General features: G+C 38.3%; 2 protein-coding genes across 2 annotated transcripts; both read right to left on the minus strand.

Moving 5' to 3' along the window:
• Positions 1-220: 220 nt before the first annotated feature.
• LOC138896385 (chitin elicitor receptor kinase 1-like) lies at positions 221-1,513 on the minus strand. Its single transcript, XM_070181195.1, has one exon. The coding sequence runs from the start codon at positions 1,071-1,073 to the stop codon at positions 327-329; it is 747 nt and encodes a 248-aa protein (XP_070037296.1). The 5' UTR covers positions 1,074-1,513; the 3' UTR covers positions 221-326.
• Positions 1,514-16,141: 14,628 nt separating this feature from the next.
• LOC104119720 (uncharacterized) lies at positions 16,142-16,501 on the minus strand. Its single transcript, XM_009631295.1, has one exon. It carries the CDS (start codon positions 16,499-16,501, stop codon positions 16,142-16,144), a length of 360 nt encoding a protein of 119 aa, XP_009629590.1.
• Positions 16,502-25,775: the final 9,274 nt, after the last annotated feature.

The raw sequence follows: 25,775 nt of genomic DNA on the forward strand, positions 1-25,775 counted from the left end.
TATGTCAGATCAAAATCCACAATGCAAAGTTGCGACAATCGACCCCACCCCCACCTCAACCCTCACGCACCCATCTCGACCCTGCGAACCACACCCCACACCACATCTCGTCCTCATTCCTCTCCACCCCACCCCCTCACCACGCCCCCACCAGAAAATAAGTAAGAAAATCACTTATTTTTCATAGAAACATTTTTCTTGAAAAACATTTTCTTTCGTGCCAGACACACCCTATATGTCACTACATGAGCTTTAGAGAATCTAATTAGTTTTCCAGAACCCTTAATTCACAGTATTAAAAGCAAATTATTGGAGCAAAATTGTGCCTAAACAGAGTGGAACAAATATAGATGATCCAAATAGTCGGCATAAAAACCTGCTTTTGTGTTGTTTTTATCATGTTCGAACTCACCTCTGCCTGGAATGTAGAGCAGCCCAGTGCCAGCACTGAAATTCACCGCTGGATTGTACATCTGGATCAATTCAGAGCTTGTATTGGTCGCCAACGCGATCGACTCCAGAGTTTCCCCTGGCCTGATTGGATATGTGATGAACAACCCATAATCATGGGATACATCTTTATTCCCACACGAGCAATTCACTGTCACGTTCAACGTTACATTATTAACCGGAATATTATTATACGGATAACTGTTAAACCTCATCAACCACTCCTCAGTAATCAAACCGGAATACTCCGCCGCTACGCTACCATAAGTATCCCCAGAGCGGAGATTGTATGGAAAAACGTGTCCCAAGTAGTCGTCGCCATTAAGGCAGTCACAACGGAAGGGTACTTTAATCTTAATCGTGATGTTGGCTTCAGCCTGAGTAAGCGGGATTACGAAACTAGGGTTGTAGCTAAGGATTTCAGGGATAGAAACGTTCGGGAATAACCGGCGGGATACGTCGGACACAAATTCGTCATAATAACCACGATGAAGAGAGTATGAAGCGAAAGCTAATGCACAGCCCTCTCTGCACCTTGAATCAGCTACTACTACATAATAATGAACTGAAAAAAAGTAATATATCACAATTAGGATTATCCTTATCCTTTGGAAAAGATACATTCCTGGAAAATAATACTAGTCAGTTCCATAATTATTAGGCTTAAAAGGAGGAAGAACGATTAACGATAGGATGTTTCCAGGGAAGTGGACATTGCTTCCACGGTTGAAAGTCAAACAGTGATAAACAGCAAAATCTAGCGCCAAGAAGTAAATATGAAAAATTAGTCTGCTCTTAACGATAACACATTGCTCTCCTTCGCAAAAAGCAGCCCGGTGTACTAAGCTCCCGCTATACACGGGATCCGGAAAAGGGCCGAACCACAAGATCTATTGTACGCAGTCTTACCCTGCAAGACCCTGTTTTATGACAGCAACTTTACCAGTTACGTCAACTACCTTAAATTTACCCCGTAAAAAATACGTCGAAAGTTCATAATATTGAAACCCTTGTACATCAATAGACAGTATTGCTGGATGTTAATTGAATTGATATAAAAAAGAATTCTAAGTTTGAAGTTTTCAATATCTAGAAATATTGATTAATTTAAAAGCATTTGAAGTGGAGATATGTTAGACATTTTCTAATAGATATGATGTTTTAGCATATGCATTGACTTTCCTTAAAAGCCAGTAGCTGAACCTATGCATTAATTTATCTTTGATTGTCGTGTGAAATTCTACGATGAGGCGTTGCTTACATCATTTTCGCCAAAAATGTGTTGACAAATGACAGACACGCCTAAGAAAATGTACAAGAGATAACCACGAGACTTGGAAATGAAAGTTAGCAAACGTGTCAACAGAAAATATTAATTTTACTTCAAATTCAAATAATAAGCAGGGTCTAGATATTTATAATTGGTCTCTCTTGTTTATATACAAGGTGATGGGGGTGCTCCATATGAACCAAAGTAACAGATATTAGCAACTTTGTGGACTGAATTAAACGAGTCTTAGGTTTTCAATTAGTTATTATAATTTAAGTATGGTCTGCATATTCCCAAATCCGAATAGGTTTTTTTTGCTTATAAGTGATAGCATCAAATACAGTGATTAAATTTTCTTCGGCAATTTCATAAAAGCTGTTTCATTAAACATAGAATTTAAATTTAATTCAGTTTTGGGGTATTATCACTTTTAGCCCGTGCTAGAAAGTATTTACATTTGGTAGCCAAAAAAATGTATAAAATTTATATAATTTTTGTATATAACATACTAAAAGTATATATATATATATATAAATATATAAAATATACACTTTTTCGACTATTATTTTGAGAGTGATTATACAGTATCATTTTTCCTACAGTTTTACAGCGATTAATGGACCGACATCTCGCCTCGGAAAGCTTCGGGCCTAAACTACATATACGAAGGTCCAACCTATGACAGGCCCAAATAATTTGGCCCACAGGCCTTATTTCCGATCAGATTATAATTTAAAAAAATAAAATAAAAATGGAAAGAGATTATAACTGTAATTTATCCCACTGAAAGAGTAATAAAAGCTCTTTAATGAATCAACTGTACTTTCAGATAAGACCGTATATCATATGATCGTGTTCTAGTCGGAAAACTAGAACAATGTCATTATCAATGAAAAAGAGGCCCATAAACTCTTTTGGAAAGTGGAGTGTCATTGGTAAGAACCGGTGTTTTAAAAAGCTTTTTTGGGACTCGCTTCGAGGCTCGGTCGGAGGCGGGGCACTATCAAAACGCCACGAGGCTCAAGTGTAGGGCTTAATTCGGTGAGACTTATGTCCCAAGTACTCGATTGTATGCCCGATGCACGCCAAACATTCTACGCTAGGGGCTTGCCTAATAGCTCCTACCGCAAATCGTGCATCAAATCCCTAGTTAGCTTTGTTGACACTCAAATTTTTATAACTAATGATCTATTACAGTTTTATTCTATCATAGAAATATAAAGATAGAATACCTCGAAATAACGAGTCATAATATTGCATATTTATTAATTAAGAACGTTGGAGAGTGAATATCATTTGAATAGCCAAAATTTATATCTTCACTTACTATAGGTATCCATATTTTAGTTCTATGTCTGTTAAAATTATCAAAAAATTATTATTTTTTATTTGAAAGCAATTTTATTTACTCACGAGGAGTAATATTTTAAATTACATCATTGATGAGTTTATTGATTAGTAACATTTAGAGAAGCAAACCGTGTAATTTGATAATATTTTTTAAAATATTGTGATATTTTAATTGTTTGAAAGATAAAATATTATAGTTGAAATTTAGCTTGTAGTAACTTTAACACTACTGTATTATTTATATTTATATAAAATGCTAGATATTTTATTTTTTTGAGATTTTATTTTTTAAAATTTTCTTAAACTTTAATTTATTAAGTTGTCTATGTATTATATATATATATATATATATATATATATATATATATATATATATATAAAAAAAAATTATCAAATAGTAAAAGATCCATAGGACTTATGCCCCATGTCTCGGGGCTTACGCCTCGCTTCGTATTAAGTTAAACGCCCCACCTCACGCCTTCGTCTGGGCCGGCTGGAGTCTAAGGCCAGTAAGACAATGGCCTTAGGCCCCCACAATACTTAGGGCCCTAAAATCTATAAATATTAGGGGAATCTACGTGGTATGCCCATTGAAAATATTAATTAACACCATATACAATTAAAATATTTATTTTACTCTATATACCTACTTTATAAAATTATTTTATCATGTATACCTACTTTATTCTAAAATATATTACTGTATATTCCAAATTAGAATATTGTGATATATTTAATTTGGAATTCTATTTCAAATTAGAATACTGTAGCATGTTTAGAAAAAATATGGCATATTTTCTTTGGATACTATATTTCAAATTAAAATGTTGTAGTATGTTTGGTTCGGAACTTCGGATATTGTATTCCAAATTAAAATATTGTAATATATTTGATTTGAATATTATATTCCAAATTAGAATATTGTAGTATGTTTTATTAGAATATTATGGTATGTTTAGTTTGGATATTGTATTCTTCATTAGAATATTATGGTAAGCTATATTGTAATATATTTGGTTTGAATATTGTATTCCAAATTAGAATACTGCAGTATGTTTTATTAGAATATTGTGCTATGTTTAGTTTGGATATTGTATTCTTCATTAGAATATTATGGTAAGCTATATTGTAATATATTTGGTTTGAATATTGTATCCCAAATTAGAATACTGTAGTATATTTTATTAGAATATTATGGTATGTTTAGTTTGGATATTGTATTCTTCATTAGAATATTATGGTAAGCTATGTTTGGATTTTCAATTGAAATATTGTGGTATCATTAGTTTGAATATTATATTCCAAATTAAAATATTATGGCCCGTTTAGTTAGAATATTGTATTCTAAATTAGAATATTATGGTAAGTTAGGTTTGGATTGTATTCCAAAGTAGAATATCGTGATATGTTTTGGAATATATGGAGGTATAGCATGTAACTTCCCCTAAATATATATATATATATATATATATATATATATATATATATATATATATATATATATATATATATATATATATATATATAATACTTTAAAATTAAAATATTTATAGCTAAAAGTTTTACACATCTTAAATTGTAGTTACTAGTTGTTTCATGTCTTTAATTCGTCCCAACTTAAATCGATCTTCTTACAATGTTAGTTTAAAATAAATTTTCTTATTCTTTGAGTGTCTTTGTAGACATTTTCAAGCTACTTTTATAAGTAATTATTAACATTCGTCCTCAACATTGAATGACTCTTGAAATATAGTAGTTACTACAATATTATTTGTTTCAACTTATATTTAGAATTAAAAGTGTTAAGTTCAACATGATAACACAAGAAAGATTAAACAAATTGGTTAAATATTCGCAATAATTAAAACTGATTATAACTTCTTTAGATTTTGATAAATTATAAGAGTAAAAAAAGTAATTAAAATATTTAAGGCCTCACTTTTTATTTTCGTCTTAGACCCCATATTATGTCGAGCCGCCCCTGGCCTTCGCCTTTTAAAATACTGGTAAGAACTAAGCACTTTAAAAAAAATTGGTCTAAAATAATTGTTAAATATTTGTGTAGCCATAAATCATCTCATTAAGAGTAAAGTAAAAATTCTAAGGGGAAAGTGTTAGGCACCAATTCTTTGAAGTTCTGATTTTCCTTTTTGAAAAATGAAGTTGAAATCTGATTTTTCCTTTTTGAAATAAAGTTGTTGTTCACTAAGTTCAGGATTTCAAAATCTTTGAAGGAAAGAAGGTTGAGCACAAAACATAATAATAAGCGAGCAGATTATAACTAGCGAACTAAGGATCTACTATTAGCTAATTTTTCCTTTTAATCCTATATCATTTAAGGCTTGCCTAAGTTCATATGATACTAAAGCATAAAAGGAAAAATAGCACGTGTTCTAATATATGAGTGTTGTATACATAAGAGATAAAATAACAATAAAGACATAACAAATACAACTAACATTAAACTAGTAGAAGCAACAAACTAAATTAACGAGGCAATAATAATGATAAAGGAGTTGAGGGAAAGAGGACTGGACTCTGTGATTGGGCCTTAAGAAGGTAGGCCTAGCGGTGAAGAGATGCAGATACAAGCTGACTTTGAACTCCTCAATGAGATGCAATATAACTGGAATTGACCTGAGTTCATCAAGAATTCAGAGGCCCAAACGGATGTACATGTGAAAAATAAGAAGGTCATTAGATATATATCCAATACATTTAACATATTCTAACTACATAATATATTTTGATATGCATAACAAATACATAAACAGATAATTGAAGCAGGAATAAGATTAATATGGTAGAGTAAATTACATATTAATGTGGTAGCTTTACTTCGCAAATAACTATATTGAAAACCTTTTGTTGTCATTAAATACTAAACCCTTAAAGAACCGAATGTGTCAATGAATTAAGAGCTAAGAAGGGAACCCCACTCGAGGTCAATACTCCCTTTGGATCCCCTGACACTTTAAAGTTCCCAAGGGACTCAAGACCTAGGGCAATGCTTGTGCCGGAAAGGGTAACCTAACCGAGAGTCGAACTCCGCTCCCAAATGCCCTTAATCACTAACGACATATTTTTCTTACGGGTTTAAGTTCTAATGAGGCCCTTCCAATGCAAACTACGTACTAAAGTATTACTTACCACAAAATATATACTTTCCTCTTAATAACACAGGAGAATACCTATTACTGTAATACTGACTAGAGGACTTCATATCAAGGAAACCTAAAAGGAAAGGTGCTAAGTTCAGAATATACATAGATACAAAGAGGTTTCATAATCACACAATTGAAGGAATGAATCACTAAGGCACAACATATTCAAACAGGTTTTAACAATCATCACTTGGCAATTTAAAGTCATCAGGGTAGATTCAAACCAACAGTCATAGTCAGCACTTGTTACAGAGAGATTATCAAAGTTATGGGACTGAACCCTCATCATGATTACAAACTCATAGATTTAAACATGGGATCCCTAAGGTCTCAACAAGATCATGCTTCTAACAGTGTTAGCAAGTTATCATGTTCAATCAATATCAAAAAATGGACTTCTCAAGTTTAGAAAGTCAGATTAAGTTTTAGATTAACAGTAAGAAGAAGGACTGAGCATGGTTCAAGACAGAGCATGGTGTTAAAAAGTTAAGCATGGATACTAGTAACATTCAGTCAACTGTACATAGACAAGGTGAATGAGATATTGATCTCATATAAGCAGGGGAACTTTGCACATTAGAGAACCAATTACAGAATCAGATCAACATGTTGGTAAAGAAAGGAGATGGAAAACATTGCATCAAAACCAATTCAAACTCAAAAATAAATCTAGTCTAGCATATAGGTATGAAATGGTCATGCTTCAGTTCCTAAAACTATCAAGTGGTTATAGCAATATGTCAAAATCCTATTTTTATGGAGGCTAAGTCAATGATAGATGCATGCAAACTTCACAAAAACTCAACAGTGGCTCAAAGAGATTAAGGACAGGGATGTATTGTACCAGTTTTAGAATTACACATGTATATGAAGATCTCAACTGACTATGGAATAAACAAACTCAGTTGTGCAATAATTACTAGTTGACTTTATCCAAACAAGATCATGACTTACACTAAGAAGAGGAAAATAGTTTAACCTTATAGAATATATATGCAACAAAGATTCATGAGAAAAAAATAGCTTGATGCAAATAAAGTAGTTTTCCTATGCATACAACAGTTGAGCATGACCATAGGAAAGTTATAGTGACAGCCCAAAAATTACCCTCAGAGTCAGTGAATACAGATACACAGAAGAGAAGCAATTAAACACTTGAATTCTTTCAACTTAGTCAGGCGATATGGACTTATTGAGCTCTCAAGTGTACATTAGTTAAGATTACCAAATAATGAACTCAACCATAAGGCAAATAAGGTGCAGGGCAACAAGATGAAATCTCAGCAGAATCATCAGCGAAGGGAAAGGCATGAAGTTTAGATGAGCATGATTGGTTCAAGAATAATGATGTCTAAAATAAAGTAAAAGACTATAGTGATAACTCAGTAAAATAGTTGGACAAACACAAGCAGAGACACTTCAAGGTTAGGCTCAAGGTTAAGAGGCAAGGACATATAAGTCTTGAACAAGTTCATGCTTCATTTTTAGCAATAACTATCAAGTAGTAAAGTTAGCTTCTAAAGCTCACAAAATTACATAAGTACAACAAACATAGATGAGTTTACTACAAATCAATGAAAACCATGACGTTCATATTAAATATAAGCACATCATATCTAAGCACGGGGACTGTTAGAAAATTCAGGGCAGAGATCAACAAGCATCATTTATGACTTAATTGATTATCACTTAAGGAATCATAACAGAACAGGCTAGTCATAAACAATCGCTAAATTAACAAGTTATAAATATCAACAAGTTGAACACATATATAATGATTATAATCTACTGAACCTAACTTGAAATATCTAAATCATTCAAAGAGATGAACAAAAGAAAAAAGGAGAGAAAGATGTTGACCTTCTTAAAGGCAGCAGACCAAACGAATTCCTTTGTTGCTCAAAGATCCCAGAACTTTCAAACTTGAACCAGCAAAAGAAACTCGACAAAAGAGAGAGAAAACAGTAAGACACCTAAGACAAGAAACACTAATTGCTTAGTGTTTTTTTTTTTCTGTGTGTGTTCGTTCGTGTTAGATTGTTGGTTGGTGTCTGTTAGATGAGGGCTTTGAAGCTTCATTTTATAGTGGCATTCACTGCCTCTAGAGTTTCAGATTTCAAAGTAAGATAGTGGAGAGTGACGATGAGTTGATGATATGAGCATAGTCGGGTAAAATCAGAGAAAACAAAGGGGAAATTAGTGTTTGAGTTTACATGAGTGGATAGTTATGAGAGGATGAATGTTGAAGCACAAGAAACCAACTGTCAGAACCCTAATACCCAGAGGTCATTGCATTTGACCTCTGGGTGTCGAATATTGATGATGAAGCCAACTAACACCTCCTGCTCACTTTGATTTGAAATAACGAAAGAAGAAATCAGGCGAGTTTGAAGTTTCACCCTTTTGGTCTGATTTCTTCAACTAGGGTTTTGAAATCAAATGGTGAAAATGGAAAGAACGACGGGACCAAGAGTGCAGGAACAAAAGGAACAACCATGCATGCCACGAATTTGAAAGGTCAGCAGCGATTTAAAATTTCATCTCTGAGGTTAGGGTTTTGATTTGGGAGTTTTGATTTTTAGTGATGAAATACGCAAAGATTCATTGAGAATCGTGGATATGAGAGGCAAACGAGATGATTTGAGACTGATTTTTTGACCTTGCACTAATTTGTGCAAGGTCTGTTGATTGATGGAGTTTAGGGCAGACGAGAGTCGAGAGAAAAAGGGAAAGAAGGACGATGGTTCAAAGGGGAAATGATTAGGGTTTTGGGAGATGTGGGTTAGCCGTATCTCTAAGTTAAAGTCGAGGGAAGGGATCTGGGCCGTTGGATCATTTGATCAACGACCCTGATAAATCGGGGTGTTACACATTTTTGAAAATCAATTTCGGGAAATTACGGGTACCGTTGGATCTGTGTGATCCAATGGCTGAGATAATTTCTGATAGTGGGTCGAGATTAAACGAAAAATAGGGAATAATTTGTGACTATTGATGATTTGAATCAACGACTCAGATTGCTTGTGTTTGTTTTGTGAGTGGGATTAGTGGGTTACGTGGCATACTCTAATTGGTTCAATAAGAATGGCATGGATTGCCAAGTTGGAAAGGGATGGGGTGTTTGAACTGGGTTAATTCCGACTTGGGCCTGGTATTTGGGCTGGTTTTAATTTAGGGAATATCCACTTTATTTTTAATGAAGGAATTGCAATTGTAGCCTTTCAGTTTTTAACTTTTTAAAATCAATTTAAATAAACTTAACAATTTTAATAAAATGTGGTAGAATTATAATTACTACATATTGCTAATTATTTTAATTAATTATCTATAAATTACGCACATTTTGAATTATTGCACTAATTTTAAAATATTAACATAGTAACCTAATCACTGGAAATTAAGGAGTAATTTTGCCAAATTATAAAACCTATGTAATGTATATACAAAATTTATTTTTATGATAATAAATACATTTGTAATTACATAATATTTGTACTATGTGATTAATTTTGAAACTAATACTTAATTAATTTATAAAAGAGATATTCATTAATTGAAAAATACTTTTAAAGCATTTATTGTGAGTTGTTAAGCGTGAATAAATTAATTTTAAAAGAGAGGGTCAAAATTGGCCGTCAACAACTGCCCCTCTTTGACCGGAGACGATGAAAGAGTTTTCGGGCAAAGAAATTGAACCAAAGCCAATTTTGTCCCGACTTTTAGGCAAGTATTGCAGGAAATGAGGATGGTGAATTGTAGGATTGAATAGAGGAAGACTCTGGAAAGATTTGGGATTATTGGGCCGAATTCTGGCTTTGGAAGAATCTGTAATTCTGGAGTAGGGACTTTGAGGAAGCGGCACTCGCAGGAATTGCGCCAGTATCATATTGTGACGATACGACGAGACGAAAGGGTCACTCATGATGGCTTGAATTTTGCGGCCTGATTTCAATGATTCGCAATTTTGAGCTCGCTGGTCATCTTGAGCTGGGATCTTGAGCCCGCTACTGGGTTGGATGTCCTCATAGCGTTGTAGTCTGGTCTGCTGCTAAGAAGTAGTTCCACGCAGTGGTGTTTTGTTTTTGCAAAATAAAGTAAAATACACGCATACCAATATTTTGTAATGTAGAATATATTAAGATGTGATGTAAATGATGCAGGAATGATGATGCCTGGCTACCGGCGAGCAGCCGTTATTTGGGATTGGGATAATGAGATACTTGATCCTGACTTGATTTGTTATCCGGACTGGGTACCGTTCCGCACCTGTCGGAGCATTTGAAAATTGTCTTCGCTCATTGGGAGAGCTTGATTGGTAAAGTGCGTCCCCGTTTGCTGGGAGAGCTTTGAGAAATGTCTCCGTTTGTTGGGAGAGCTTCATTCGCAGAGTGCGTCTTCGCTTGTTGGGAGAGCTTTGCACTAAAAAATGTAAAGTAATCTCTACTCGGGAGCGATCATAATCATGCCTAAAGTTGCACGAACGAAACGTTAAAACATTCAAGGTAATAGCAAAACAAAATATTTGCATGCCCTAGAGATACTCTTGACTGCGAAGCTAAGTTGCGGCCATCGATTGACAGAACGTTAGAGACGAGGTTTGCGACTATCTATTCCGGCATTCATGATTGACGGAGCAGTGCTGCAGATTGCTTTTCATTGGCGAAGTTTGCGGTTTGATATATACAAGACTCCAGTTGGCGAAGCCGACGTTTGATTTGTACAATGCACTCTGATTGATTGAGCTGACAGTTTGCTATATACAGGGCTTCGATTGGCGAAACCGACGTTTGTTTTGTACAATATGCTCCGATTGATTAAGCAGATGGCTTTCTATTTACAGTACTTCGATGAGTGAAACCGATGTGCGATTTGTACATGATGCTCTGATTGATTGAGCAGGCGGTTTGTTATTTACAGATTTTTGTGTCTGCTATTCGATTCCGAAGCAACTGCAACGGATTCAAGAGTTAGCTTTAGTTGTTCTTGAAAATTTTAAGTAAAGGGGGGGGGGGAAAGATAATCTTAATCAAGTGGCGGGTCCGTCATTTGCCCCAATGTGGTCCCAACGATTCTTTACTCACTGTTGACCCTGCACTCAAAAAAAACTTCTTAGTAGGGGGAGTTGTTTTGCGCCGATCGTGATATTGATTTGCCCATGCCTTTGACATGATTGCACCACGAAGTTTGGTAGATGGAACAAATTACTTTATATATAATTTTAGAAAATATTTTGAAACTTCTTGTTTCTTTTAAGGCAGACGTCGTCATCCCGGATTATGACATGTTACGAAAGGTTATCCACACGCGAATGTATCCTTCTGGGAACTTCATCCTGTTGTTGTAGATCTTCCATGGTGTCTCTGACAACGCGGCTACTGGCCGTTGCGACTGTGTCCTAATTAAAGCTAATGCATTGCAGAGGTTTCCTAAGGATATGACCGAACCCTTTCAAGTTGCCTACGTATCCAAAAGGGAATCAGGTCTGAATGTAGTTTGTGGGATAATGATAAAATGCGATGAATAGAACAAGCCTAACTCAGGAATCCTACGTATCTAAAACAGAATCAGGTCAGAACGTAGTTCAATTACAATAGATGCAAGATGATGAGATTAAGAGATGAAAATGGCCGAGTCTAACTCAGACAACTTACGTATCCAAGTGGAATCAGGCCAAAACATAGTTGAATTACAAAAGATGATTGAATCCGATGAGGATTGCCTACGTATTCGTTTCTGAGGAAATTAAGTCAGTGTAGTTCTTGAACAACATACAAAAAATGATTTTTGGTTTTCTATTACAAAAGAAAGGGGAGAGAAAATCAAACCCTACGTGGGTTGCCTACGTATTCCTCTGTGGGAAGTCAGGTTGAACGTAATTCTGTTACATCAAAATCCTAACTCTCTCTGTATTCTGGCATAATATCTCTTGATTGCGTCCGAGTTGATTGGCTTAGTGCTGAATCTTCCATCCATTTCTGCTAAGATTAGAGCTCCACCAGACAATGCTCTGTGGACCATGTAATGACCTTGCTAGTTCGGTGCAAACTTCCCTTTAGCTTCTTCTTGATGAGGAAAGATTTTCTTCAGAACCAACTACCCCAGTTTGAATTGGCGAGGCTTCACTTTTTTGTTAAATTCTCTAGCCACCCTGTTCTGGTATAACTGTTCATGACATACTGCATCCATTCTTTTCTCGTCAATGAGCATGAACTACTCTTTCCTAGCCCGTATCCACTCCGCATCCTCTAATTTTGCTTCTTAAATGACTCTTAATGACAAAATTTTGACTTCTACCGGTATCACTGCTTCAGTTCCGTATACTAACATATACGACGTTGCCCCAGTAGATGTTCTCATGGTAGCCCGGTAACCTAATAGAGCGAAAGGTAACTTCTCGTGCGATTGTTTGTGATTGTCCACTATCTTTCGCATAATCCTCTTGATATTCTTGTTAGCTGCCTTGACTGCCCCATTCATTTATGGTCTGTAAGTTATGGAATTGCGGTGGACGATTCTGAATTTCTCGCAGATTTCCCTTATGAGGTCGCTATTGAGATTGGAGGCATTATCAGTGATGATAGACTTTGTGTCACAACCCAAAATTCCTATCTTTCGGGACTATGATGGCGCCTAACATTTCACTTGTTAGGCAAGACAACGTTAGAGGATTATTAAGCCAATCCTTATTTAATTCAATAAATAACAACAAATAAGGTAAAACGAATTAAAGCGAGTACTGAATAATATAACAACCTCAATATTTACTACAACCCGGATCTGGAGTCACAATTCACGAACTTCTAGGATTTACTTCAAGTAAAAGTCTGAAAGAAATACAATTATTTGAACGAAAGAAACAGTAAAAAAAACCCAGAAAAGATAGATGGGGACTTCAAGGTCTGCAAACGCCAACAGATCTACCTTGAGTCTCCAATGAACCAGTCCGAGCTGCTACGCCTCTCGATCAGCTGGGACCAATGTCAAAATCTGTATAAGAAGTGAAAAGTGTAGTATGAGTACAACCGAACCCATGTACTCTGTAAGTGCCGAGCCTAACCTCGACGAAGTAGTGATGAGGCTAAGGCGGATCACTCACACTACAACTTGTACGCAATATATATAATAAAGACAGAAAAAGGGTATACAGAGCGAAATAAAGCAGTAATTTGAAAATAAGCCAGCGACTTTTAGAATTACCAATCCTTAAGTTCAAAAGAAAGTACCGTGAAACTAACACAACTCAGGGAAATGTAAACACATAGGTTATTGCGGCGCGCAACCCGATCCCACCGTACATCACATATTCCTCCCTTATTTCCTTGTAATAACATTAACAACAATGAGTATATATATGGGTGTTGCGGCGCACAACCCGATCCCACCATATCACAATATCGGTATCATAATTCACCCTTAGTCCACCAAAACAATCCACCCTTATTACACCTGTTGCGGCGTGCAACCCGATCCCACCGTACAATATAGATTCACCCTTATTCCACCACATTAATCCTCCCTTATTACACATGTTACGGCATGCAACCCGATCCCACCATATCAATACCAAGTACTCAAGGTGCACAGTAAAATTTACAATTCAAATCACGGAAAGCCTTTACAATCCATAAATACCAAACTTAACCAAATAGGAAATCTGGTACAACGTGAGGATCTACATAAGTAATACTACACAGCGAGACCAGTCCATAAATTTACAACTAGGAAGTGCAAATAAACCAACTTGAGCAAATAGCAGGAGATTATGAAACTATGAAAAGATCTAATATCATAAACAGGAGAAGACGTTGATTAACAGGTAGCAATTAGGCATGGAAACACATTTAGAGCATATAACAATTAAGGCAGGGAATGAGATAATTAAAGAAAAGCGGGAAAAATAGGGAAACTGATAATTCGACAGCGCATAAGCACTCGTCACCTTGCATATACACCGCTCACATGAAATTCACATAACACATAATCCGAGGGTTCCTAATTCCCTCAAGTCAAGGTTAGACACAACACTTACCTCGCTCCAAAGGCCACTCAATGCTCAATCACAGGTTTTCCTCTAGAATCTGCCTCCAACTCACTCGTATCTAACCACAATTGACTCAATAATATCAAATATTGCTAAAGGAATCAATTAAAATGCATAAATTTAGATTTCCCAAACTTTCTTCCAAAAAGTCAAAAATCAACCTCGGGCCCGCTTGGTCAAAACCCGAGGTTCGGACCAAAATTCATTTACCCATTCACCCCGAGCCCGATTATGTAACTAGTTTCGGAATCCGACCACAAATTGAGGTCTGAATCCCCAATTTGCAAAAAATCCCAATTCTTCCTAAATCCCTAGTTTTCTTCCGTGAAAGAACCAAGATTAGGGCTAGGAATTGATGGGTGATGTTAGAAATGGAAGAAAATGAGTTAAATAGTACAAACCTATGAATTGATGTTGAGTTTTCTCTTCAAAATCGCTCCTAGGCCGAGTTCTAATGGAAGGGTTATGAAATTTTGGGAAAATCCCGCTACTGTTCTATTTTAAGTCACAGGCGTTAGGCCTTCTTCGTGTTCGCGAAGGGCCTGCCGCGTTCGCGATGAGCAGCATCCCGAGTGGCTTTCGTGTTCGCGAGTCCTCCTTCGCGTTCGCGAAGGCTGCTCCCCCTTGGGCTTCGCGTTCGCGAGCCAATGCTCGCATTCGCGTAGAAGAATAACTGACGCCTCCCCTAGGTCCCTAAAGCTTCGCGTTCGCGAGAAGCTGGTCGCGTTCGCGAAGGGTAAGGGCCCTGTTGCTTCGCGTTCGCGATTAAGAATATCACCCTGCCCCAGTTTACTCTTCGCGTTCGTGAGAGTACCTTCGCGAACGCAAAGAAGAAGACAACAGATAACAGCTGAAGCATAAAAAAACCAGATTTTCTAAGTTTCAAAACACTCGTAGCCTATCCGAAACTCACCCGAGCCCTCGGTGCTCCAAACTAATTATGCACACAAGTCCAAAAACCTCATACGAACTCGCTCGCGCGAACAAAACAACAAAATAATGCCTAGAACTACGAATCAGAAACCAAATCAAATAAAATTCTCAAGAAAACTTTAAAATTTCTCTTTTCACAACCGAACGTCCGAATCACGCTAAACCATCTTCGTTTCTCACCAAATTTGACAGACAAATCATATATATAATAGTGGACCTGTACCGGGTTCCAGAACCAAAATATGGACCCGGTATCAACAAGACCAAACATCAGTCGATTCTTAAAAAATCATAAAACTTTCAAACTTTCAATTTCCAACAAAAATCAATAACTTGAGTTAGGGACCTTCAAATTCGATTCGGGGCATATGCCCAGGTCCCAAATTACGATACGGACCCACCGAGACCGTTAAAACACGAATCCGGGTTCGTTTGCTCAAAACGTTGACCAAAGTCAACCCAAATGAGTTTTTAAGGCGAAATTCTTATTTTATCAGTTTTTAACATATAGGCCTTCCGGAAGAACACATGAACTGCGCACGCAAATCGAGGAAGGCTAAAATGAGGTATTTGAGGCCTCGAAATACAAAATTAGGTTCTGAAACCTAAGATGACCTATCAAGTCATCACACTTTAGTATCCCAAATCTGCAAACGATGTTGTTCCGGACAAAATCTGCCACTACCTTCTTTGCTACGGCCTTGTACGTAAATGCCTCGACCCATTTAATAAAATAGTCAATGGCTACCAAAACGAAACGATGTTCGTTTGACACTGCAGGCTCTATGGGCCCTACCATGTCCATGCCCCATACTGCAAAAGGCTAGGGTGAACCCATTATATTTAATTCATTTAGTGGAACCCGGATGAAATCTCCATGAATCTAGCACTGGTGACACTTCTGCACATAGCGGATGTTGTCGCTTTCCATAGTCATCCAGCTCTCAAAATCTTCTTGGCTAATGTGTTCACGTTCATGTGGGGTCCGCACGTTCCTGCATGTATTTCTTCCAACACTTCGGCAGCGTCTACACATCTTAGCAAACCTAATTCTGGGGTCCTCCTATACAAGATTTCCCCATTGAGGAAAAAGTGGTTTACCAACCTCTTGAGGGCTCGCTTTTGACCATTAATGGCATTTTCTAGGTACTCCTGGGTCACAAGGAACTTCTTGATATCATGATACCAAGGTTTACCATATGGTTCTTCATTTACATGGAAGCAATAGGCATGTTGATCCCTGATTTCTATCTCAATGGGGTCGATGTCGTTCTTGTCTGGATGCTGAATCATGTATGACAATGTTGCAAGGGCGTCTGCGAACTCTTTCTGAATTTTGGGGACATTCCTGAACTCTATCTTTGTGACTTCTTATATAGTTCCTTCATGCAATGTAGGTATGGCAGTATCTTGACATTCTTAGTTGACCATTCTCCTAGGACTTGGTGAATCAGCAAATCACAAGGGTGCATGCCTCGTATTCAGCCATATTATAGGTACAAGGGAATCTTATCTTTGTCGATGCTGGATAGTGTTGTCCAGATTCTGAAATAAGGACTACCCCAATCCCGATTCCTTTGAAGTTTTCTACTCTATCGAAAAACACCTTCCATCCATAGTATGATTCTACAATATCTTCCCCGACAAATAGTACTTCTTCATCAGGGAAATACGTGGTAAGTGGTTCGTAATCCCCATCCACTGGATTCTCAGTGAGGTGGTCAGCTAGAGCTTGTCCTTTGATAGCCTTCTGAGTTATGTACACAATGTCAAATTTGCTGAGAAGAATTTACCATTTAGATAGCTTCCCGGTAGGCATTGGCTTCTGAAAAATGTACTTGAGCGGGTCGAGCCAAGATATCAGATGTGTGGTATATGTCGACATAATATGCCTTAACTTCTGAGCAATCCAAGTCAGAGCACAACTAGTGCATTCTATCAAGGTGTACTTGGCCTCGCACGGTGTGAACTTCTTCCTTAAGTAGTAGATGGCCTGCTCCTTTCTCCTAGTTTCGTCATGCTGCCCCAATAAACAGCCGAAGGCATTGTCTAGGACTAAAAAATAGAGCAAAAATGGTTTCCATGGTTTAGATGGAACCAACACTGGTGGGTTTGAAAGATACTCTTTGATTCTGTCGAAGGCTTTCTATCACTCCTCCGTCCATTTCGTTGCAGCATCCTTTTTTAACAGTTTGAAGATGGGTTCACAGATTACTGTGGAATGGGCTATGAAGTGATTGATGTAATTTACTCTTCCCAAGAAACTCATGACATCTTTCTTGCTCTTTGGTGGTGGTAATTCCTGGATGGCTTTGATCTTTGATGGGTCCAATTCTATCCTTTTCCTACTTACAGTAAAATCTAATAGTTTTCCAGCGGGGACTCCGAACGCACACTTTGCTGGATTCAGCTTCAAATCATACCTTCGCAGGCGTTCGAAACATTTTCCCAGGTCATCCAAGTGCTCTGAACTCTTTCGAGATTTTATAATGACATCATCCACACACACTTCGATCTCCTTATGAATCATGTCGTGAAAAGGGTCGTCATGGCCCTCATGTAGGCGGCGTCAGTATTCTTGAGACCGAACGACATGACCCTATAACAATAGAGGCCCCAAAGAGTGGTAAATGTGTCTTCTCTGCGTCTTCCTCGCGCATTAGGATTTGATGGTATCCAACAAAACAATCCATAAATGACTGCAGCTCATGCTTCGCACAGTTGTCGATGGGGATGTGGATATTCGGCAAGGGGAAATCATCCTTTAGGCTTGCTTTGTTGAGATCACGGTAATCCACACATATTCTGGTCTTTCTGTCCTTTTTGGTCGCTGGGATGATATTTGCCAACCAGCTTGGATAGTTGGTAACCCTTACTACATTTGTCTCTATCTGTTTGGTCACCTATTCTTTTATCCTCAGACTTAAATCAGGTTTGAACTTCCTAGGCTTCTGCTTGACCAGCGATCTGGTAGGGTCAGTGGGTATTCGATGCGAGACAATGTTGGTGCTTAATCTTAGCATGTCATCATAGGACCACGCGAACACGTCGACGTACTGTCAGAGGAGCTCAATCATTTATTCCTTCTGCTCGGCTTCTAGGTGAATGCTGATTATGGTTTCTTTCATGTCTTCTTCACTTCCAAGATTGACTACTTCCGTTTCTTCGAGGTTGGGCTTCTTCTGACTCTTCAGTTATTCGATCTCCTGCCGGAGATTGTCTGGCATCATACTCTCGTCATATTCCTCGTAATCCGAATTGTTGCGCCCAGCGGTTTCGTTATATGTCATAATCGCAGAATGCAATTTTTTATCGGTTTGATTACTAAGAGGAAAAGCTAGGTATAAATAAAGTAGTAAAAATAGAGTTTCTATATTTAGGAAAAAGATTCTTTTTATTTCATCAAAATGGGAACGTCTTAAGCATTCACAAGAGGCAAATGACAAAAAGTTACAGACACGATACATGCCTCAAATGACCGTGCTATTTCAAAAAGAAAACTTTTACAATTCCATACTACCAAGACTCTCGGCAAATCAAAGATGGACAGTTGTCTAATTCTGCAGCTCTTCCCCTGGTTCGCATCCCTGATAGTCGGTGTCTTGATGTCAGTTCCTTCACAGCATTCTTCAATCATATTCACGAATAACTTTTCCATCTCGTCGATGATATCATCTTCGGGTGTTGAACTCTGTCCCGGACTTGAAACATGCTCTAGCACAAAAACCTTTTTTCCGGAGCTAATAATGCGAGTTTTCCCTTCTAGGGGATGATATCATATGCCTGCCCTTCCTTTCTGCCCATTGTGTTCAATTGGTTCTATGATCCCATCTGACTTGGCTCCCAACCCTTGTCCTAGCCTATATCCATATTTCATCATCTCCATTATGGCCATCTTGGATCTGTACAGGGATTGCATTCCCAAATTCTGTTTAGTCTTCTCCTCCTCAATAGTCTACATGATTTCTATAACGTGGAAAGCGACTCCGTCTAGCCCCTCAATGAATGGTACGTCATACTCCAAATAGGCGGAGTGACCCCACTCGCCGTGGAGCACGATCTCTTGGCATCCCCATCAAATTTTATGCATTAGCACAAGGTAGACGGCACGACCCCTGCCATATATATCCAGGGCCTGCCTAGCAGCAAAATGTAAGAAGAGGAAATGTCCATCACTTGAATAATACTGGAAAGTCGACCGACCCGATCTGCAAGGCTAGATAAATTTCCCCAATAACATCTTTTTGCGAACCATCAAAGGCCCCCACCCTTATATGGCTTTCCTTGACCTCTCTCAAATGAATTCCTAACTCCCGTATGGTGGAGAGCGGTAAAATGTGGAATCCTGATCCTTCGTTGACCAGTACTCGAAATACAACTTTGTCCCCATATTTTACAGTGATGTGAAGAGCCTTGTTATGACTTGCACACTCGACATGAAGTTTGTCTTTTCTTAGAGTGATCATGTTTGCTTCTGCCATTTTCTCAACTGTCGTGACCAATGCCTCGCTGGTGGTGTTAATTGGTACACTTACCCCGCTTAGCACTTTCAACAAAGCATCCTTATGGCTGTCAAAGCTCATCAGTAGATCCATGATGGATATCTGCACTGGAGTTTTCTTTAACTATTCTTTCACAAAATACTCTTTACTCGACACCCTTTTCCAAAACTCCGCGGCTTCTGGGTCTGTTATGTTTCTCTTTAGAATTTGTTCTCTCCCTGGATTTCCTTGATTGACCTATTTAAAGGCGTAATATCTCCTAGACCTAGTCATACTATGGGATGCGGAAGAGTCTATCATTTTGGCTTTTCCCTTATGTTGATAGGTCTATGGGAGGATTTTGTAATCCCGATCTTCTTCACCCTGAGTAGGATCGGCGGGTTGTTATGGATAAGTTTGAACTGTCATTGTAGGCTTTAATTGTACTGTAATGGTGGGAGATTTTGAGGAGGGATCCTTGCGGCTTCTGCATTTCTGATAGTGACAGTTGTTCCATTCAGGTCATATTCTTCATCTAACGTGATCATGTTAGCTCCCTGGTTTTGATGATTTGGCAATGGGTTGAGATTCACATTAGGTGGTGCTGGAGTGCACTGGATGGCTCTGCTCTTGATCAAGGTTTCAATTTCATTTTCAACTTGAAACAGTCTTTAGTATCGTGCCCCGGTACATTGGAATGATACACACATCTCTTAGTGGCATCAAAATATTTGGAGGGATGTTTAGGAAACCTTACCTCGATTGGGTATATTAATTCGGTTCTTCTCAACCTTTCAAACAATTGGTCCAAAGTCTCAGCAATCGGGGTATAAGTTCTAGGACCCCTCTCTTCAAAGTTGGGACGAGGACGTTTAGGTAGGTTTTGGTGAATAGTGGTTTTGACAAAAGCATATGGTCGTTGTGGGTTTTGGTTGTTGTTTGGCTCGAGGAGAGTTGCATTGTGGTTGAAGACGGAAGTATGGTTGGGTATTATAAACTAGAGCGTAAATGGGTGGTGGTGAGTGGTTGTTTGGGGAATACGAGGTGCTTCTAGGAGATGGCTTAGTTTGATAGTAGGAGACGACTGTTGAGGCCTCTTCTTTCTTTTTATTCTCGCTACCGATTGATCCTGACTGGATGGCCTTGCTGGCCACTTGCAGTGCTGCCATAGATTGCACCTTACCAGACTTTATGCCCTATTCTACGAAATCTCCCATCTTAACCTGCTTGGGGAACTTTTCACCCATCATTTCCATCATCTTTTCAAAGTATATTCCCTCTTAGGCTCGGATGAAGTACTTGGTTAGTTCACTATCGTCCAGAGGTGGTTGCGCCCTAGCAGCCTCTGTCCTCCACCATCGTGCATATTCTTGAAACTAGGGGTGCTCGTCGGTCGGTACGGTATGGTATTTAGATATTTCGGTTTGATAATTTTGATATTCAGTTTCGTAAAATTCTATAACAATACCGTACCTAATTAAATTCCATATGGTTCAGTTTTTCTCCTTTCTGTTTTGGTTTATTTGGTTCGGTAACTTCAGTTTATTCGGTTTGAATACTAACTAGTGCATAGAGTCATAAACGGTAATATTCTTAATTAAAGTACTGAAAAGTACAAAACTAAAAATGTTTGTTGACAAAAGTTGTCCAAAACTAGCATATACAAACCTAGGGAGAGAAAACTTAGAGAAATATCTTGTTACTTGCTTAAAGTTAATTGATGAATTTAGAGAATAAAGGAAAGTAAAATTTTGCATTTCTTATACTTATGATATAATTAATAAAATGTGTATTGTGTAATATAATATATACTTCGGTACGGTATCGGTATTTCATTTTAAAATATAAAATACCATACCTAATATCATTTTTTAAAAATTAAACCAAATACCATACCGAATACCAAAATATTGAATACCGAATACTAAAATTTTCAGTTTTGATACGCTAATTCGGTATTTACCAAATTATGCACGACCCTACTTGAAACGACTCAGATGATTTTTTCTGCAGGTTCACCAGCGCGAACCGATCAGGAGTAATTTCCATACTGAATGGAAAATGGTTCATGAAGTCCTCCATGATATTTGACCAAGTTCTCCAATTTTGTGGGTCCTCTCGGGATACCAGGTGAGTGCTTCTCCTGTTAGACTCCTTATAAAGAATTTCATCCTCAGTTTCTCATTTCTCCCCACTCCGACCAACTTATCGCAATAAGCCCTCAGATGTACGTGAGGGTCCCCCATCCCATTGAAGGTGTCTAACTTTGGGGGTTTGTACCCTATTGGCATATCCACATCTGGGTGAATACATAAGTCCTCATAGTCCAAGTTTTCACTTCCTCGGGCAACTTGGAACCTCTTCATTTGCCTTCTTAACATTTGCAACTGATCAAATACCGACTCTTCTTCCTTACGCCTGGCTTCTCTCTCCATCTCTGAGTACTGATCAATCTCATATGGCACCCTGATTGTGATGGGTGCGGTAAAGGTGGGTTCGGTAATGGCATATACAGGGGGAACGTATCGCTCGTGAGTAGCGGCATATGCCACAGGTATGTGCCGGTTGGTGGTGAAAGTGACTCCGTCACGAGGAAGGGTAGTTGCATTAGTGGTATTAGGCGGGTTTTATGATGTCTGAGGATATTGTGGTTCGTAAGGAGTGGGAATAGGGGGATTTGGTGGGTTAGTTGGAGTTACTGGAGGTATAACTTGAGTAGTGGGGGTTGAGGTTGGAGTGTTTTTGTTTTGGCATGATGTTGAGGGAAAATGATCTGGAAGTGAATCCAAAGAAGGGAATCTGGGTAGTTGAAGAAGTGTTGTCACGACCAGGTGCGCCAATTCTCTAATGTGATGTACTTCTTCCCTTAAGGATTCCATTTTTTGGGCCATCCTAGCCACGTGATCATCATTCCTAGTGTTGTCTGTTTCCCCCGTTCGCCTCGGGCTATTGACTACAGTTAGAGCATATTCAGTTGGCTCTTCTATAGTTGACATCATTCCTTTAGACCTTAGATTGTATGGTGGCTCCTCCACTTTTAGTCAACGCAAATAGACTTTCTTTTCTTCTCGGGGGTAATAATAAAGCAAAAGAAAAATAAGAAGAAAGAAAAAAAGAGAGCAAGAGTCAGTTTTTTCATTTATGCGAGCAGGAAATCACATAGAGCAGATAATTCGTGCATTACAGCTAGCGCGTTCCTAGAATTTGCGGGGACCTCTCATTGCCGGAGGTAGGCCTAATTCGCAGATATTTGACAGACATTTAGACTTGACACATTTAGGTCCGAAGCAATTTGTTTTCATTGATAATTTAGACTGAAACAAGCGGTAACAAAGATTACATCATAGAGTTACATGGGCTTAGACAATTCGCTCTTTTGGAAAGTAAAAGAGAGAATTAAGGATAGGGGTACAAAGTAGGGAAAGGAAGGAAATCGACCAACTCTAATAACCATCCCCTGAGTCACTTCATGTGCCTTTCTCTTCTTCTGGCTCCTCGTCCGGATCCTTCTCCGGGTCTTCCGCAAACTCTTCCTCATTATCGCTGAATTTAGACTCCTCATCTGGATCCTATTCTGGTTATGTGCTTGACGCTACCTGGATATATTCTACTACCAGATCATCCTCTTCTGCTGGTGGTCACATATGGCCAATGGATCCCGGGACCACCTGACGATGCATTGATGTGGTCAAAAGAGAGTGTGGCAAGATCTCATAGTAAATCTGTAAAGCAACCACCGCATCATCTAACCAAGCTATACCCTCTCTGCTCTGGCAGGCCAGTTCGTCCTCTTCGTTAATCCAGACGTTGTACTCTAGGGTGCACCATGAATTTTGACCCATAGGCATTGTTACCAGGTCATTCCACTCTTTTTGCAATTTCCTTATCCTGGGATTTGGAATATGGCCATTGTAATCATCCTCGTATAACGCCGTCCTTGTCTACAATGGCACATCTTGGATCCCAAATTGTGTGAGGACCCGCAAAGGTGAGTACGGTTGAATGCTTTCTAATTTGATCAACTCGATGAAGTACTTTTGGGGAGTCCTCAAGATTGTTCTTCCACCTAACCAAGAGAGTTTCCAGTTGATCCATTCTCCTGTCAGATTGGTCAATGTTTCCTTCCATTCTTCTTGCCCATGTGGGGAGATCCAGTGTCTCATTCTTTCATTATGGTTGCGGATCATATTACCGACACCCACAAAGTAGTCAACAGTAGCCTCCCATTGGAATAAGTGTTCAGTAGCCCAAATGTGTAACAGCAAGTTGCATCCTTTGAATAAATTTTATCCTCGTGCATAGGTGGATAAAACTCTCAGCATCTCGGCCAACACCATCAGCACCAAGGTAGCTTGAAGATTGCCGCAGAAGGTTGGGATGTTGATACGGCCCCTTCGCTGTGGGAAGACCAATAATCCCAGTAGTGCCATTGTAAAAGTGATAGGCCTTAGGCTCTCCCATGTCGCTAGGTCACATTGGAACTCCCCTGAATACCACTCGCAGCTTTCACGGTGCCCAAACCTATTGAATATCTAGTCGAGGCTCACCCATTTGTCCTCGATACTTCTGAGACTTCTGTTATTGGTAAGACCTAGAGCATCCAAGAACCGATAATCGAGCTTAGTAACTAGCAGCAATGGCTTTTTTCCGTTGAATGGCAGCTCCATAAAACTTGTGACTTCCTCCAATATCGGTACCAACTCACAGTCGGCAAACTTGAATACCACTTTAGTTGGATCCCAAAATTCTATCAATAGGCGAGTAAGCCCTCAGTCTGCTTGGATGTTCATGAATACAGTTAATGCCCCTAGGTGCGTCCGAACTTCGTCTCTGTGTTCACGACTAATATTCTTCCACCACTATTTCAGCTTATATAGTGCTCCCATTACCATGCTAATTTTGGGGTGGGTAGAAGAAAATATTTGGGTAAGTGTTTGCTTCGGATCCATAAGTGTCTAGTCATGTTTGTTTGTCTTTCCATAGAAATTATATTGTTGGGTTCATGACCCATTGACATCAGGGTGGTTTTCCTAATCGTGTGTTAGTGCCTGAGACCAACTCACCTAGGGTTTATGCAGTATGACCTATTTTACTAGAGTAGAGTGTTTCATACTTTTGAATTGGATTGAGAACTGTGAGAAGTTATGTCAGTTGACCCGACAAAGCCATTCTCTGAAACTAGAGAATTATGAAAGAAGGTTCGGATGTGTGTAAAAGACAACCCTCGCGTGTCACTGTGTGCCATAGTTTACGGCCAAGACTTGATTGGAAGAGATGGGATGACAGTATTTATAAAGCAGTAACAAGCAAGGGTGTAGCAGCAATATAGCAGAGTGAACATAGAGAGCAGATAATTGTGAAGAGCAAATAAGACATGTAAGCATGTAATTGCAATTTCGATCATAATCAAAGCAAAGTATAAATAAATCTAGAAGCCAAGTTAGTCTAAATCTGCTAAGGTCGGAACCTAAGTGTAATCCCCAACAGAGTCACCATATTGTTGCACCCCATTTTGCACTAGTCAAGACAGGATTCAACTTGTGATTTTTTTGTTGTTGGAAAAGAAAGCCGCCACCTAATATTTAAAGGTATACTAGGGTACCTATTTTGATTACTAAGTCGTATTATTTATTGGTCCACTAACCAATGAGATTAGGGGTAAGGGTTCTTGTTCTTCTAAGGGAAAGGTGTTAGATACCTTTTGAAATCTACCTGAGGTAGCTCCATAGGATTTGGACTAAGTTGGGATTAATTATTCGTAAAATGCTTTGATTAATAATGAAGAAGGCTTCTTACTGTACGCCTAAGGATGATTTTGATAGAAAAAATACGGGGTCTTAAAGGGATATGAGTTTATGAAAGGGTTCATAAGAGATGTTTAAAGAGTTTTGAAATTGGGAGATGGTTATTTACATAATGCTAAAAGGATGTTTTGTGAGAAAGTGTATCTAGAACTACCTTAGATTCGGAGGATTTTCAAAGAAGGGGGTTATTTACCGAAAATTCCTTAAAGGCGACAATTCTTTGAAGTTCTGATTTTCCTTTTTGAAAAATGAAGTTGAAATCTAATTTTTTCCTTTTTGAAA

The sequence above is a fragment of the Nicotiana tomentosiformis genome, chromosome 1 (genome assembly GCF_000390325.3).
Source record: "Nicotiana tomentosiformis chromosome 1, ASM39032v3, whole genome shotgun sequence".
Classification (NCBI taxonomy): Eukaryota; Viridiplantae; Streptophyta; class Magnoliopsida; order Solanales; family Solanaceae; genus Nicotiana; species Nicotiana tomentosiformis.